Genomic DNA, 14,749 nt, shown 5'->3' with positions numbered 1-14,749 from the left:
AGGGTCGCTAGTTATTTGTGGGTTTACTCGAGCAGGTCCGATCTGTGAAGAAAACTTAAGAAGTTAGTAAGAAAGACCCTCAAGACAACTCACACTGTTCAACAGGGGTTTATTGCCCGGGGAGATCAGCTTTTAAGGGCAAAATACGTCAGGGGGGTGTTACAGTTTTCCACCAATTACAATTGCAAGCACTCATTAGCGTAAGCTGGGGGCAGGTAATAGGGAGGGGTAAAGAGGTAGACCTGAGCACATGTTTATACTGAAAGCACAAGATCCAAACAGGGTCTTATAAATTTTACTCAGCAAGCATAAATAAAACATCAGCTGTAAACATATAAATCTTTTGCTAACACAAAGGCAAGTTGCTCTATATTTTTCTCTCTGGCTGGATGTATTGGGCTGCTTTGAATTTACTTTAGTGTTTGTCTATTTCCTTTGTCCTCAGGGCATAGGTGCCTCTGGTCACGTGGGTAACAAGGTCAGGGATTTCTGAGGCACCTTTGTTCTAGGTTCCAGCAGCTCGGTTCCCCACAACATGACTGAAGAGACATATAAGTAGGTCTGTGACTCATAGTGGAGCCCTTATTTTGCAAGTATGTATGGCACTGAGTTTGATTCTGGTACTATCAAAACCAAGCAAAAACAAGCAAAAAACAATCCCTAAACCTGTATCCCTCTCCTTCCCTTCCCACAAACAATAAAGAGAAATGTATTAGTGAAGAAGACACTGGAGGTCTTAGAGATAGGACAGCTCATAACTTATCTTGCATGCAGCCAAGGCAGGTTTGATTCCCAGATCCTAGAATACAGAGCCAGGAATAAGCCGTGACCAAAACAAAAGAGAGAGAGAGAGAGAGAGAGAGAGAGAGAGAGAGAGAGAGAGAGAGAGAGAGAGAGAGAGAGAGAGAGAGAGAGAGAGAGAGAGAGAGAGAGAGAGAGAGAGAGAGAGAGAGAGAGAGAGAGAGAGAGAGAGAGCCATAATAACAAAAATTTGTGATCTAAAGAAGATTGGCGATCCTGGTGGTTTGTTACAAAGTGCAGGAGAGACTGTACACCTAGAGTAGAGATGAAGTGCCAGTGATCTCAAATGGAGCAAACTGTATCTTTAGTAAGAAGCCTATGTGCTGAGCTGTGTAGCAATTACTCTAGCAGTGGTCCTCACACATATTGTAGTTGTTCCCGTTTTGTTTCTTCACTTCAAAATAAGATATATGCAATATGCAGATAAATTTGTTCATAGTTTGTTTTTTGTTGTTGTTCGTGGGTTTTTTTTTTTTTGGGTCATACCCGGCAGCGCTCAGGGTTACTCCTGGCTCTATGCTCAGAAATCGCTCCTGGCAGGCTCGAGGGACCATGTGGGATGCCGAAATTCAAACCACTAACCTTCTGCACGCAAGGCAAATGCCTTACCTCCATGCAATCTCTCCGGCCCCATAGTTTTTATTTTTATTATAGTCCGGTCCTCCAACGATCTGAGGGACAGTGAACTGGCCCCCTGATTAAAAATTTTGAGGACCACCGCTAGAGTGTGAAGTATGCCAGCAGTAGTTTCCAGTGTTTCATCTATTTGTGCCCAAAATATCTAACTGAGAGAGGTGAATGTCAGAGAGGTGAAATGAAACATTCCCAACTCAGACATAAGTGACAGATGTTCCCATGGTGGAGCAGAAAGTGAGAGAAACATCCAGCCCAGTGATCAACATAGTATGTGCTTTGTGCCAACAGCAGGATATGAACAGAGATGTGGGTTATAGTCTGGGTATGGGAGAAGATGACAACTGAACCTGAAAAGGTTCTGAAAAGGTGAGATATTTGCCTGATTGAGTGGGGTACACAGCTCAGACTGAAGGCACTGGGAAAGGGGCCCAGATAATGAGGATTGGGTCGAAATGGTTGAATGGACCTAGAATGCAAAATAATAAATACCCAAGATGGTCTGGGAAGAACTTCAGCTGATTTTTGTTAAAGATCCCTGAGGCATTCAAGGAGATAGATGTTTGAGGATGTGTGCTTTTATAAATGGCCTGAGGTATTTATCATTTAATAACTCTGCTAAGATGATTGGGAAAGGAACTCTGTGGGAACAATAGATGGTAACTGAATGAAATGGACATTTCAAGCTATTAGTCAAATCTGAACTTAATACAATAATATTTTATAGCTGGGTGAAATATAAATTAGAAAGGTCAATTCATTCTTTCCTGCCTGACCAATTCTCCCCCCAAAATGATGTTAAGCCTAATATAAATTACTTTATTTAAAGACCACGTATTCCATTGTTAATCATAATACATTTATTTCCAGGTAAGTTAAGTGAAATTTTTTTTGGGGGGGGTACCACACTGGCGGTGCTCAGGGGTTACTCCTAGCTGTCTGCTCAGAAATAGCTCCTGGAGGGGCCGGGCAGTGGCACTAGAGGTAAGGTGTCTGCCTTACTTGTGCTAGCCTTGGACGGACCGTGGTTCGATCCCCCGGCATCCCATATGGTCCCCCAAGCCAGGAGCGACTTCTGAGCACATAGCCAGGAGTAACCCCTGAGCGTCACCGGGTGTGGCCCAAAAAAACAAAAAAAAACAAAAAAAAGAAATAGCTCCTGGCAGGCACGGGGGACCATATGAGACACCGGGATTCGAACCAACCACCTTTGGTCCTGGATCGGCTGCTTGCAAGGCAAACGCCGCTGTGCCATCTCTCCAGGCCCTGAAGTGAAATTATTTTAAGAAATAAAAGAAAAGAAAGAAAAAAAAGAAAAGAAAAAAGGAGAAAAATAGACAAACAATACAGCAACAAGAAAATTTGTGAAAATTACAATAATTGGAGTAATTAAGTCGTCAGAGGTCTAAGCTCTTTGCTGGTTTATCTTTTTGCTGCTCCGTGTGTGTGTGTGTGTGTGTGTGTGTGTGTGTGTGTGTGTGTGTGTGTGGCTTCAAATACATGCTGTCATCTAAACAGATGTGTTCCTACTGGGGGGTGATAGTATTAAAAAAATTGGGCCTTGGAGCTGGAGAGATAACATGGAGGTAGTGAGTTTGCCTTGCATGCAGAATGATGGTGGTTCGAATCCCGGCATCCCATATGTCTCCTGAGCCTGCCAGGAGCTATTTTTGAGCATAGAGCCAGGAGTAACCCCTGAGCATCTCCAGGTATGACCCAAAAACCAAAAAAAAAAAAAAAAAAGAAAAAGAAAAAGAAAAAAAGAAAAAAAGGGGATTATTTTGTGGCCACATATGCTGCCAAATGGCCCAGAAATTCCAAGCACTGTAGCCAATACTATGACTTTTGTGGGATATATTTTTGGCTGCCAGGTCTTCCTGAAGTCTGACAAGGTGGGGAGAACATGCCTGTACTCACTCCAAAAATATCTTGGTGATGTCAGCCCAAATACAGGCATGAAAGTTTTGTTGGTTTGTTTTCTCTGCAAAGAGCTGTAGTTGAGTGGTGAAGCTGGGCCTTTGGCAAAGTGACAATTGTTGATGATAGGTGCAGATGGCATAGCTTTAGCTGTGTGGTGACTTGGTCTACTTCTCTCAAAGATTGCCAGCTTTCGTGGTCAGTGTACCCATATTTTTTACATTTTGGTTTACATCTCTTTCGAGAATAGCTCGAGTTTATGGAACTGTTTGAATGTAGACCTGTCACTTTTTGTTTTTTGTTTGTTTTTGGACTTGGTGTGGCAATACTCAGAGTTTATTTCTAGTTCTGTACAGGAATCATCCAAGGTGGACTCTGGGATCAGAATGGAGTCCCAGGGGTTGAATTCATTTAGCCTTGTGTTGGACTGACACTTTACTTGTTCTATTATTTTTCTAGTTCCTTAATCAAGTTTTGTTTGTTTGTTTATTTTGCCACACCTGACAGTGCTCAAAGACTATGTTATTGTGGACAGAAATTGAACCAGGATAGACTGCATGTAACGCAGTCACTTTATCTATATATTTTTTTCTGTATTCTCTTTGACCTCTCTAATAAAATTTTTATTGTGTCTGTTTTTGCTTTGGGGCCACACCCATCGATGCTCAGGAGTGCCTGACTCTGCAGTCAGGAATCACTTCTTATGGCTCCAAGGACAATATGGGATGCCAGGGATCAAACCTGGGTTCACAATATGCAAGGCAAATTTCTTACCCTTCTTATAGCTCCATCCTGACAGTTGTTTTATTTTTAAAATAGTGTATGGGTGTTGGATCTTGTCAAATGCATCTAGTAATTAAGTTTTGCCTTTTTTTGTTTGTTTCTTTCTGGGCCATAATCTGGTTGTGCTGAGAGGTCACTCATGTGGGTTAAGGAGACCATATCTGGTCTCAGGGATCGAACCCAAGTTGACTATGTGCAAGGAAAGTGCCCTAACTGGTGTACTTTCAGGTCTGTACACTAGCCCTTGAGCTCTGTATCCCTAGCGAGAGTTTTAACTCTTCTGAGTTTCAATTTCATTATTTGTGAACAATTATAGCTATTTCATGTGCACCCACAGTATAGGACTTACCACATAAGAAGAGATCACTATATTTTCTTTTCCCTTCACCATTCCTTATAGCACTGGATAGGAGTGATAAAAATAAAAACAGGTCAGATGGTTAAAGAGAAGGGGAGCCACTAATTTAAGCAGGGTATCAGGATTGTGGTAGGATCTCTACTATCTTATACAATTGAGATATTGACACTATCAGGATTTCCACATGATTAATTTCTTGGGAAAGACAAATGCAACACAATTACCTTATTCATTGTACTATTTCTATGGTTCCCACTAATATTTTTAAATGATTACAAAAATCATTTTAATTCATCCTCCCTCATTTAACTGTGTTCAGCACTTACTCTTTGACTCAGAGAGGACCATATGTGGATGGAACCTGGGTTGGCTACATGAAAGATAACTGCCTTTCCCATAGTACTATCTCCTCAACCTTGGGCCACATATTTTTATTAATACATGTTCCTCAATAATATCAATTAATATCAAAAGTAACATCAACTATTGAGGTAACATGTGTCATCACCTTTTACTGGACTTAGGTATTTTATAATCCTGTCTACCGTTCTTACTTACTAGGAGTAGTCTCTACAGGTAATGGCTTTACACTACTTTCCACAGTTTGTGAGACTTTCATATACCTATGCACCCCTTGCCTGAAAGGTAACAGTTATCAGCTAAAAATGGTCAGTTAAATAAGTCTAGAATAGAACATTATAATAGAATTCATTCTATTCCTTTCTCCCTGGTATGCTATCTCCTGTGCTAACTATGAAAAGTGTGTGTGTGTGTGTGTGTGTGTGTAATTAAGTTTTGCCCTTTTTTTTGAGAGAGAGAGAGAGAGAGACAGAGAAGGATTTGGAGAAAGACATTTACTGTATTTTCCGACAAATAAGATGACTGGGCATATAAAACGACCCCCTACTTTTTCTGTTAAAATATAGGATTTGGGGGCTGGAGAGATAGCACAGCGGTAAGGCGTTTGCCTTAGGCGCAGAAGGATGGTGGTTCAAATCCCAGCATCCCATATGGTCCACTGTGCCTGCCAGGAGCGATTTCTGAGCATAGAGCCAGGAGTAACCCCTGAGTGCTGCCGGATGTGATACAAAAACCAAATATATATTTAGGGTTATAGGATTTGGGCTATATTCGGTGTAAAAGACTACCTCTCTTTTAATGCACACCAAATGGAAATTAAAAAGCGTAAGAGAAAAAGAGTAGAACCCTCAAAGGTTAACACTATATGTTTAAGAAAGCTAGACTTTGGAGTGCCAACAATCATTTTATATTTGTCATTTGTAGTGAATGACTGATTTTTTAATTGTGATCTACATTGAGAGAGGGAGTGGGGGCTCCTATAAGAGCAGCTGGCTGGGGTGCAATGATTAATCGGACAGTTAGAGGGAGGTTAGAGTGCCTCCTCTGTGTCCCATAAAAGCTGAACAGAGGACTGATCACCAGAAAGCCACATACCAGCGACGACACCCAGTGGCTGGATGGGATGCAGCGCTCGGTAACAGCTCCTCTGTGTGCCCTAAGATGAATCAGGACAAGCAGAGGACTGAGCACCGGAAAGCCACATACCACCGATGACACCTGGCAGCTGAATGGGATGCAGTGCTTGGTAACTCAGCTCCTTTGTGTGCCCTAAAGATGAGTCAGGACAAACGGAGGACTGAGTGATGATGACTGGCAGTTGGAGGGGATGTGGCGATAAGATGTGGGGCGGATCACTTGTCTCCGAAGCTGGAGTAAGTTTCAGCATGCCGTATACTGTCGTATAAGATGACCCTTGACTTTTAATAAGTTTTTCATGGGTTAAAAAGTCGTTTTATGGGGCCGGAGAGATAGCATGGAGGTAAGGCATTTGCCTTTCATGCAGGTCATCGGCTCGAATTCCTGCGTCCCATATGGTCCCCCGTGCCTGCCAGGAGCAATTTCTGAGCATGGAGCCAGGAGTATCCCCTGAGCACTGCCGGGTGACCCAAAAACCAAAATCCAAAAAAAAAAAAAAAAAAAAAAAAAAAGGCAAAACAAAAAGTCGTTTTATACACCGGAAAATACGGTACATTAAAGATTTCTATTGAAGGGGCCAGAGCGATGGTGCAGCAGTGGGGCGTTTGCCTTGCACGTGGCTGACCTAGGACAGAACTCGGTTCCATTCTCTGGTGTCCCACATGGTCCCCCAAGCCAGGAGCGATTTCTGAGAGCATGGCCAGGAGTAATCCCTGAGTGTCACAGGGTGTGGCCCAAAAACAAAGATTTCTATGGAAGGCAGTGGTATTAAGTAAATGAATTTGCAGGGCTGTTGCTGAAGTCTGAGAACAATGAGGGTCAGAGGATGTGGGAAAAGCTTGAAAGAAGAAAAACTGCTGAGAAGCAAGTATGTGTGCGCGTGCGAGCTTGCGTGTGTATATGTGCCTGGATATATCTGCCCTTATACAGAGCTACCTCATCAGTGAAATCTAAGAGTGGGAGTTAGCACTGGCAAAGATGTATTTACGGCAGGACTCTAAGGTCTCATCAATGCTCTGAAGCAGTCACCAGCCAATCCTCACGAGACCCACTCATCTGTGCGGTGTGGGAGTTGGTCCTTATCCAAGCACCTCGGCAGCCTTTTGGTGCAGCAACAGGAAAGTGAACCCTGATCGGCTGGTTTCCCTAGTTCATTGTTCATAGCCTGTTTGTAGTGTTTTTATTTAAAAAAATCCTTTAACCATACCCAGAGGTGTTCAGTGTTCGGGGACCACTCCTGGCAGGCTGAGGAACTATGGGAAGCTGGGGATGGAATCAGGGTTATGTAAGGCCTGCTCCCCACGTGCTGTACTATTGCTCTGGTCTTATCAAGCTTCAGTTCCCACATACACAAAGGGAGGGAGTTGGGGGGCGTCCAGCCTTCACACAATGGACCAAAAAGCAACTTCATTTCCAGGTAACAATTTTGATTTTACACCTGGAAACACACTGCTAAAGGCCCTGTCTGCTTGCCGCCTGCCTCGCAGTCGATTTTGGCCGAATGTATTTGGGTGAAGCAGCTTGGAGTCAGAAAAGAAAGGGCGAACTGGAGTCGCCGAGGCCGAGGCGGTGGGGCCAAAGGACTGGGCCGATGGTGGCAGGGCTCTGAACTGAGACGAACGCTCAGGGAGGTGAGATCGAGAGATCCCAGGCGAGGAAACGCCGGGCTCCGGGCTCGAGCGACCTGAGAAGCACATCCCAAAGTGGCAGCTGCCTCAGGGAGGTCGGCAGGAGGCCGACGAGGAGGACCAGTCTCCTCAGGCCTGGGCGTGATCTCTTCCCCTGAGCCGGGAGCGAGGTGTCGTTTGCGTGTCCCAAATCCGTCCTAGCCGCAGCCTGTGTTTAAAGCCCCTGTCAGGCCAGGGACGGCTTCAATATGTCCGCAGTGACGGGCGACACAAGCCGGGTCCGCGTTCTGCTCTCCTATTGGCCAGCCGAGGGCCCCGCTCCGGCCAATCAGACGACGTCCCTCCGCCCCTCCCGGCCGCGCGTATAAATCACATCCCCCGGCTGGTCCAGGCCACATCCCCGGAGAAGGGCTGCTTGGTCTGTCTGCCTCTCGGGTCGTGATGTCGGGCCGCGGCAAGCAGGGCGGCAAGGCCCGCGCCAAGGCCAAGTCGCGCTCGTCCCGCGCCGGGCTGCAGTTCCCCGTGGGCCGCGTGCACCGGCTGCTGCGCAAGGGCAACTACGCCGAGCGGGTCGGGGCCGGCGCCCCGGTGTACCTGGCGGCCGTGCTCGAGTACCTGACGGCCGAGATCCTGGAGCTGGCGGGCAACGCGGCGCGCGACAACAAGAAGACGCGCATCATCCCGCGCCACCTGCAGTTGGCCGTGCGCAACGACGAGGAGCTCAACAAGCTGCTCGGGGGCGTCACCATCGCGCAGGGCGGCGTCCTGCCCAACATCCAGGCCGTGCTGCTGCCTAAGAAGACCGAGAGCCACAAGCCCGGCAAGAACAAGTAGTCGACCCGCCCGCCCCACCCCAAAGGCTCTTTTCAGAGCCACCCAAAGGCGTCCGTGGAAGGGCTGATAATACGGCGCACGAGCTCCTTTCGTCATGACAGCTTGGGCGGCTCTAACAAGAGCTTTTGTCCTTCGGTCTGGCTCGCCGGGGCTCGTTTGCTCTTGGCCTGGTGGTGGCTCTCGGTCTTCTTGGGCAGCAGCACGGCCTGGATGTTGGGCAGGACGCCGCCCTGCGCGATGGTGACGCGGCCCAGCAGCTAGTTGAGCTCCTTGTCGTTGCGCACGGCCAGCTGCAGGTGGCGCGGGATGATGCGCGTCTTCTTGTCGCGCGCCGCTTTGCCCGCCAGCTCCAGGATCTCGGCCTCCAGGTACACCGGGGCGTCGGCCACAACCCGCTCCGAGTAATTGCCCTTGTGGAACAGGCGGTGCACGTGACCCACGGGGAACTGCAGCCCGACGCGGGACGAGCGCGATTGGGTCTTGCCGCGGCTCCACAAGACCGCCAAGCTACACCACACCTATTCGCCCCGACTGCTAGAGCAGCCGTCTTCCACACCGCGCTCCGTCCTTTTATACGCGGAGCCCGGACTGCCTCTGGAGCGCCCCGATTGGCCGAAGCGACATCAGCCCTGGAGACCAATCGGGCGGCCCGGATCGGATCCCTCATTTACATAACCACACCCACTTCTGAAATCCAGTTGCGGAAGTCGCTCCGACCTTCTCGGCAGGTCCCCGCGCCCGGCGCCCTTAGGCTCTAAAGAAGACGTGATCCACACGCAGACGGAGGGCAACAAGGAGCGCAAGCGCAGCTGCCAGGAGAGCGCCTCCGTCTCGGTGTCAATGGGTTGAAGCAGGCCCAGCCGGACGCCGGCATCTCCGCCTTGGCCGGGTCTTGGGCACCAGGAACGCGTTCGTCAGCGACATCATCGAGCGCATCGCCGGCTTTCCCAGTCCCATCTCTGGTCACCGCTGGGCGATAGCTGGGACCAGACATTCCCCTCTAGGCTCGCTACCTGCTTCCAGATTCTTCTGATTTCTTTCTGTGCTGAAGTGGCACCAAAGGCCTTTTCTACCTTTGGGACTGTAGAGTTTTTCTTCAAATTTAGAGCTTTGTTCTCAGGAAAGACCCCCCCCCCCTTCCCTTTTCCACCTCCCACTTTTTCACCCATCACTCCCATTCTGTCCCATTTTGTGGTTCCTTCCAATCATACTTAACAACGTTAGTTCCACATGCCACAAGCAGAACAATGAGCGCCCTGTGTCTAAAATTACTCCTTTTGTCCCAAATCTTGATTTTGTTGATTAAGATATTATCTTGTTGAACAAGATAATGGTGGTCAGCTTTGCTTCTGGCTAAGGGGTCCTGATTGATTGCAGGGATTTATGAGTCTAAAAGGATGAGACTTATAGCAGATGGTGGTGTCATATCATGTTTCCCCTGTGTCTTTTCAAATACTTGTAGATGATGCTGTTATGTTTTTTTTTGGTTTTTGGGTCATACCCGGCAGCTCAAGGGTTACTCCTGGCTCTGCGCTCAGAAATTGCTCCTGGCAGTCTCGGGGGACCATATGGGATGCTGGGATTCTAACCACCGTCCTTCTGCAATGCATGGCAAATTTTACTACCTTTTACCAGGTCTGTGGAGAAACTGGATGCTCTGACCTGAAGGATAAATATTTAAGTCATTAGCTAACAGTACTTCTACCTCAGAGGTTAAGTGGGGCTGAAAGAGTCAGTTAATTGGACCAAGAATACCTCTGGACCAGGATCTCAGGAGAAACTGGACTGCTCTGACCTGAAGGATAAATATTTAAGTCATTAGCTAACAGTACTTCTACCTCAGAGGTTAAGTGGAGCTGAAAGAGCCAGTTAATTGGACCAAGAATACCTCTGGACCAGGGTCTCAGGACACATGCTCATACACTGCAAATAAATACTTGCTAAATGTCCATGCTGTGGATGACAAAGACAGTTGTGCAGGTTGTTTTTTTGTCTCCTGAGAGCCAGGTCAGGAGGATTTAATTCCCCAGAACCCACAAAATGGAGTTTTGAGCCTGTAGAACCAAAAACAAATGCCCAATAAAGTAAACTTGCATAAATAGTATACTCCTTTATACCATTAGTGGGAAAAGAATGTGGTGTACATTTTAAAGTTAAATTCAGGATTTTTTTTTTTTTTTTTGGTTTTTGGGCCAAACCCGGTAACGCTCAGGGGTTACTCCTGGCTATGCGCTCAGAAGTTGCTCCTGGCTTGGGTGACCATATGGGACGCCGGGGGATCGAACCACGGTCCGTCCAAGGCTAGTGCCACCACCCGGCCCCTAAATTTAGGATTTTAACAGTAGCTATAAAATATTTCTTTTTATATAAAAATAAGCTCTGAGCTAATTTGCGGGGATGGTAAATAACTACTTACAAAATTTTATTTTTGTTTTTGTGTAACTGAAATTGGAAAGTTAGAAGCATAATTTCTGAGTGACTGGGAGTAAAAATGAGTAAAGATGAGATTGTAAATCACAGTTACTAAAAGAAGAGGACAAGGGCAAATTTGATCAGGTTGATTAAATAGTAAAGGGATCACAGAAACAAAGAGTAAATATTTATATTAATACAATACTTAAACTGTATTAATCCCTGGTTGCACCAATTATTGTATATGTTAGTAACTATTGTAGATGTTAAAAGAATAATATTCCGTTCAAGAAACTATGTAGTCTGTAGCTAATGTATGAAAGTTCTGGGTGAACTGGATTTAAGACTCAACCATTTTTTTGGAAAACCAGGTCATGTCCTCATGTATAAATAGAAAGTCCCTCTAATCTCTCCAAGTTTTAATATGTGGTCCAAAGACCACACCCTAGTCTTTTAAAGAATGTATTTTTGGTACTAGAATGTATTTTTGGCACAGTGGATAAGGTATTTGCCTTGTACATGGTCGACCTGGTTTTGATTTTTGGCATCCCATATAGTTCTCTGAGCCTGCCAGGAGTAATTCCTGAGCGCAACCAGGCATGACTCCAAAACAACCCCTGAAAAAAGAATATTTTGGGGCTAGAGCAATATAGTTCAGTGGGTAATGTGCTTGCATTGTAAGTGGCTCACCTGGATTCAAACCTGGGTACTATGTATGGTCTCCTGATCCTCACCAGGAGTGATATCTGAGTGCCAAGCCAGTAGTAATCACTAAGCCCAGCAGGCAAAGTTCTGAAACAAAACAAAAATGTATTTATAATATTTGATAATGAAGAAGTTAAAAATATACACAAATACCTAGTCAAATCAGTGACCAAGTCTAGCTATTTTCTTTCTTCTTGAGTAGTGATTCATCTTATTATTCTTTAACTCAAAAAAATCATGAAACATTTTGACATTTATACAATCTTTTACAGTGTACACATAAATTTAAAGAAAATTATGATTATATTACTTTTTTTTTCACTTGGACCACTCCCAGTGGTGCTCAGAGATTATTCTTAGCTCTACATTCAAGAATCACTCCTGTTGAGCTCAGGGGACCATATGGAATGCCAGGTATGGAATTGGGGTTTGCCACATGCAAGGCAAAAACCCTATTCGCTGTGCTATCACTCTACCCCCCCCCCCAAACAATATATTACATGTAATTTTTCTCAAATGCTTTTATGGGATACTTAACTCACTGAATACTAAATTTCATGATGATATGTATAATTTATGAAAAATAAGTTTCTAATTTTAAACACTGTCATTTACAAAAGTACAGTACAGTTATTTCTTGCATTAAATGTTCCAACACCAAACCCACCACCAGTATAACATTCCTTTCACCATTGTTCCCTCTTTCCTGACCTCCCTCAAGACTGCTCCTTGACAGGTACAAATAATTTACTTAGTAGTCTATGTTACAAATATATGGTAATGGAATTACTGAAATAAAAACTTCTTTTAAAGAAAAAAATCTGAGGCTTCCTGATCCCTGCGGAAGACTGCTGAGAAAGATCACAGCAAACTTTCACGGACCAGGTTCACCAACCAGGTAGGCAGTCCCAGTCCCACAAGGCGGTTCCATCTCCTGCATGGTGCCTTTATAAAGCCTCTGCATCAATCCATTTTTGGCTTCCTGAGCCAAACAGAGAAGCAGGGAGGAGTGCAGCTGCTCCATTTCACTATATGGCTGTGTGCATCTCCCAGCCCTTTAACCCCATCATGACATATCATGACACCCTATAAGTGTGTCAATGGGGAAACAATGTAGGACAAGAGCATGCATAAAGAATAAAGATGGCAGCTCTGATTACCCAGAGTAAACCAACCATATAGTTAACCCCTCAGACTAGGAATTTATAGTAGTAATATGGAGAATGTTCACAGAACTCAAAGAAAGAATAGATCAAGCTGAAGAGAACACTAAGATAAAAATCAGAAAACTCCAAACTGAAATGACAGGACTGAAAAACTCAGTAGATGAAATTAAAAACTCAATGGAAAGTCTCTTCAATAGAGTAACAGCAGCCAAGAACAGAATCAGTGAGCTGGAGATGAGATGCAGAACAATTTCATACATCAGAGGAGGCTGGAAAAGAACCTTAAAGCAAATAATCAGATAATGGAAAAAATACTCAAAGAATGTGAACAGATGAAAATAGAAGTCTTTGACAAATTCAACAGAAACAACCTAAGAATCATTGGAGTCCCAGAGTCCCAGGAAGAAAATCCCTAGGAAGAATCAATAGTCAAGGACATCATTACAGAGAAACTCCCAGGCCTAAAGATGGCATGCAACCAAACCCTGTATGCCTGAAGAGTACCAGCTAAGAGACCCAAAGAAAAGCACCCAAGACATATCCTAGACACAATCATGAATCCCACAGATAGGGATAGAATACCGAAAGCAACAAGATTAAAAAGGAAAATTGCATTCAAAGGAACATCCTTAAGATTTACAGCAGACCTATCACAAGAAACTCTCAAGGCCAGAAGGCAGTGGTGGGTCATAGTGTCAAAACTCAATGAAATGAATGCTTCACATAGAAAACTGCACCCAGCCGGACTCACTTTCAGGTTTGAAGGAAATATACATAGCTTTACAGATAAAAAGCAGCTCAGACACTTTACAGACTCAAAACCAGCCTTAAAAGAAAAACCGAAAGTTCTACTTTAAGATAAGACTGACCAAAAGACACACCAAACTTGTACATAAATATGACACTAAATACCATGATCATTCTCTCTCAGTGTCAATGGACCAAATGTACCAGTTAAGAGACACAGAGTGACAAAATAAATCAAAAAGCTGAAGCCAGGGCCAGAGAGATGGCGTGGAGGTAGGGCATTTGCCTTGCATGCAGAAGGATGCTGGTTTAAATCCCGGCATCCCATATGGTCCCCGAGCCTGCCAGGGGGGATTTTTGAGAGCAGAGCCAGGAGTAACCCCTGAGCACAGCCTGGAATGACCCAAAAACCCCAGCCCCCCCCACCCAAAAAAAAGCTGAAGCCAACATTCTGTTGCCTCAAAGAAACACATCTAAATAGTTAGAACAAACATAGACTCAAAATAAAAGACTGGAGGAAAATCATCTAAGCAAACAACTCCCTTAAAAAAGCTGGTGTGGCCATATTAATATCAAATGACACAAACTTTAGACTCAGAAAAGTTGTAAGGGACAAAGATGATTATTTTGTACTAATCAAAGGATATGTACAGCAGGAAAAAAAAATCACTCTCCTAAACATATATGCACCCAATGAGGGACCAGAAAAATATTTAATACAATTGTTGACAAACCTGAAAGAAGATATAAATAGCAACACAATAATAGTGGGAGCCCTCAACACTACCCTGTCACCCCTTGATAGGTCAACCAGGCTCAAACACACAAGAATATACTAGCTCTGAAAGAGACATGGAAGAAAGTGGATTAGTAATATATATAGGGCACTCCATCTCCAGAGAACTGAATACACATTTTTCTCCAATGCACATGGGTCATTTTCCAGGACAGACCACATGCTGGCTCATAAAACATATCTCCATAAAATCAGGAGGATAGAGATTGTACAGATCACAAGGCACTAAAATTAGAAGTGTACTACAGGGGCCGGAGAGATAGCATGGAGGTAAGGCATTTGCTTTTCATGCAGGAGGTCATCGGTTCGAATCCCGGCGCCCCATATAGTCCCCTATGCCTGCCAGGAGCAATTTCTGAGCCTGGAGCCAGGAATAACCCCTAGCACTGCTGGGTGTGACCCCCCCCCCCAAAAAAAAAGAAGTGAACTACAAAGGGTCACAGAAGAAAAACTTCAACACCTAAAAACTAAA

General features: G+C 44.9%; 1 protein-coding gene and 1 pseudogene across 1 annotated transcript; one reads left to right on the top strand and one right to left on the bottom strand.

The window, feature by feature from the left end:
- The first annotated feature begins 8,052 nt into the window (after positions 1 to 8,052).
- LOC126012009 (histone H2A type 2-B) lies at positions 8,053 to 8,451 on the top strand. Its single transcript, XM_049775792.1, has one exon. It carries the CDS (start codon positions 8,059 to 8,061, stop codon positions 8,449 to 8,451), a length of 393 nt encoding a protein of 130 aa, XP_049631749.1. The 5' UTR covers positions 8,053 to 8,058.
- A 92-nt stretch (positions 8,452 to 8,543) lies between these two features.
- LOC126011870 (histone H2A type 3-like) lies at positions 8,544 to 9,075 on the bottom strand (annotated as a pseudogene).
- Positions 9,076 to 14,749: the final 5,674 nt, after the last annotated feature.

This window comes from Suncus etruscus, chromosome 6 (assembly GCF_024139225.1).
Source record: "Suncus etruscus isolate mSunEtr1 chromosome 6, mSunEtr1.pri.cur, whole genome shotgun sequence".
In the NCBI taxonomy this organism is placed as follows: Eukaryota; Metazoa; Chordata; class Mammalia; order Eulipotyphla; family Soricidae; genus Suncus; species Suncus etruscus.
Note: the sequence above shows the minus strand (reverse complement) of the source record. Positions and strands in the feature narration are given on the sequence as shown.

What these genes read in the sequence shown, in the direction of transcription:
- LOC126012009 (XM_049775792.1), top strand. Translation starts at nt 8,059, where the DNA reads ATGTCGGGCCGCGGCAAGCAGGGCGGCAAGGCCCGCGCCAAGGCCAAG.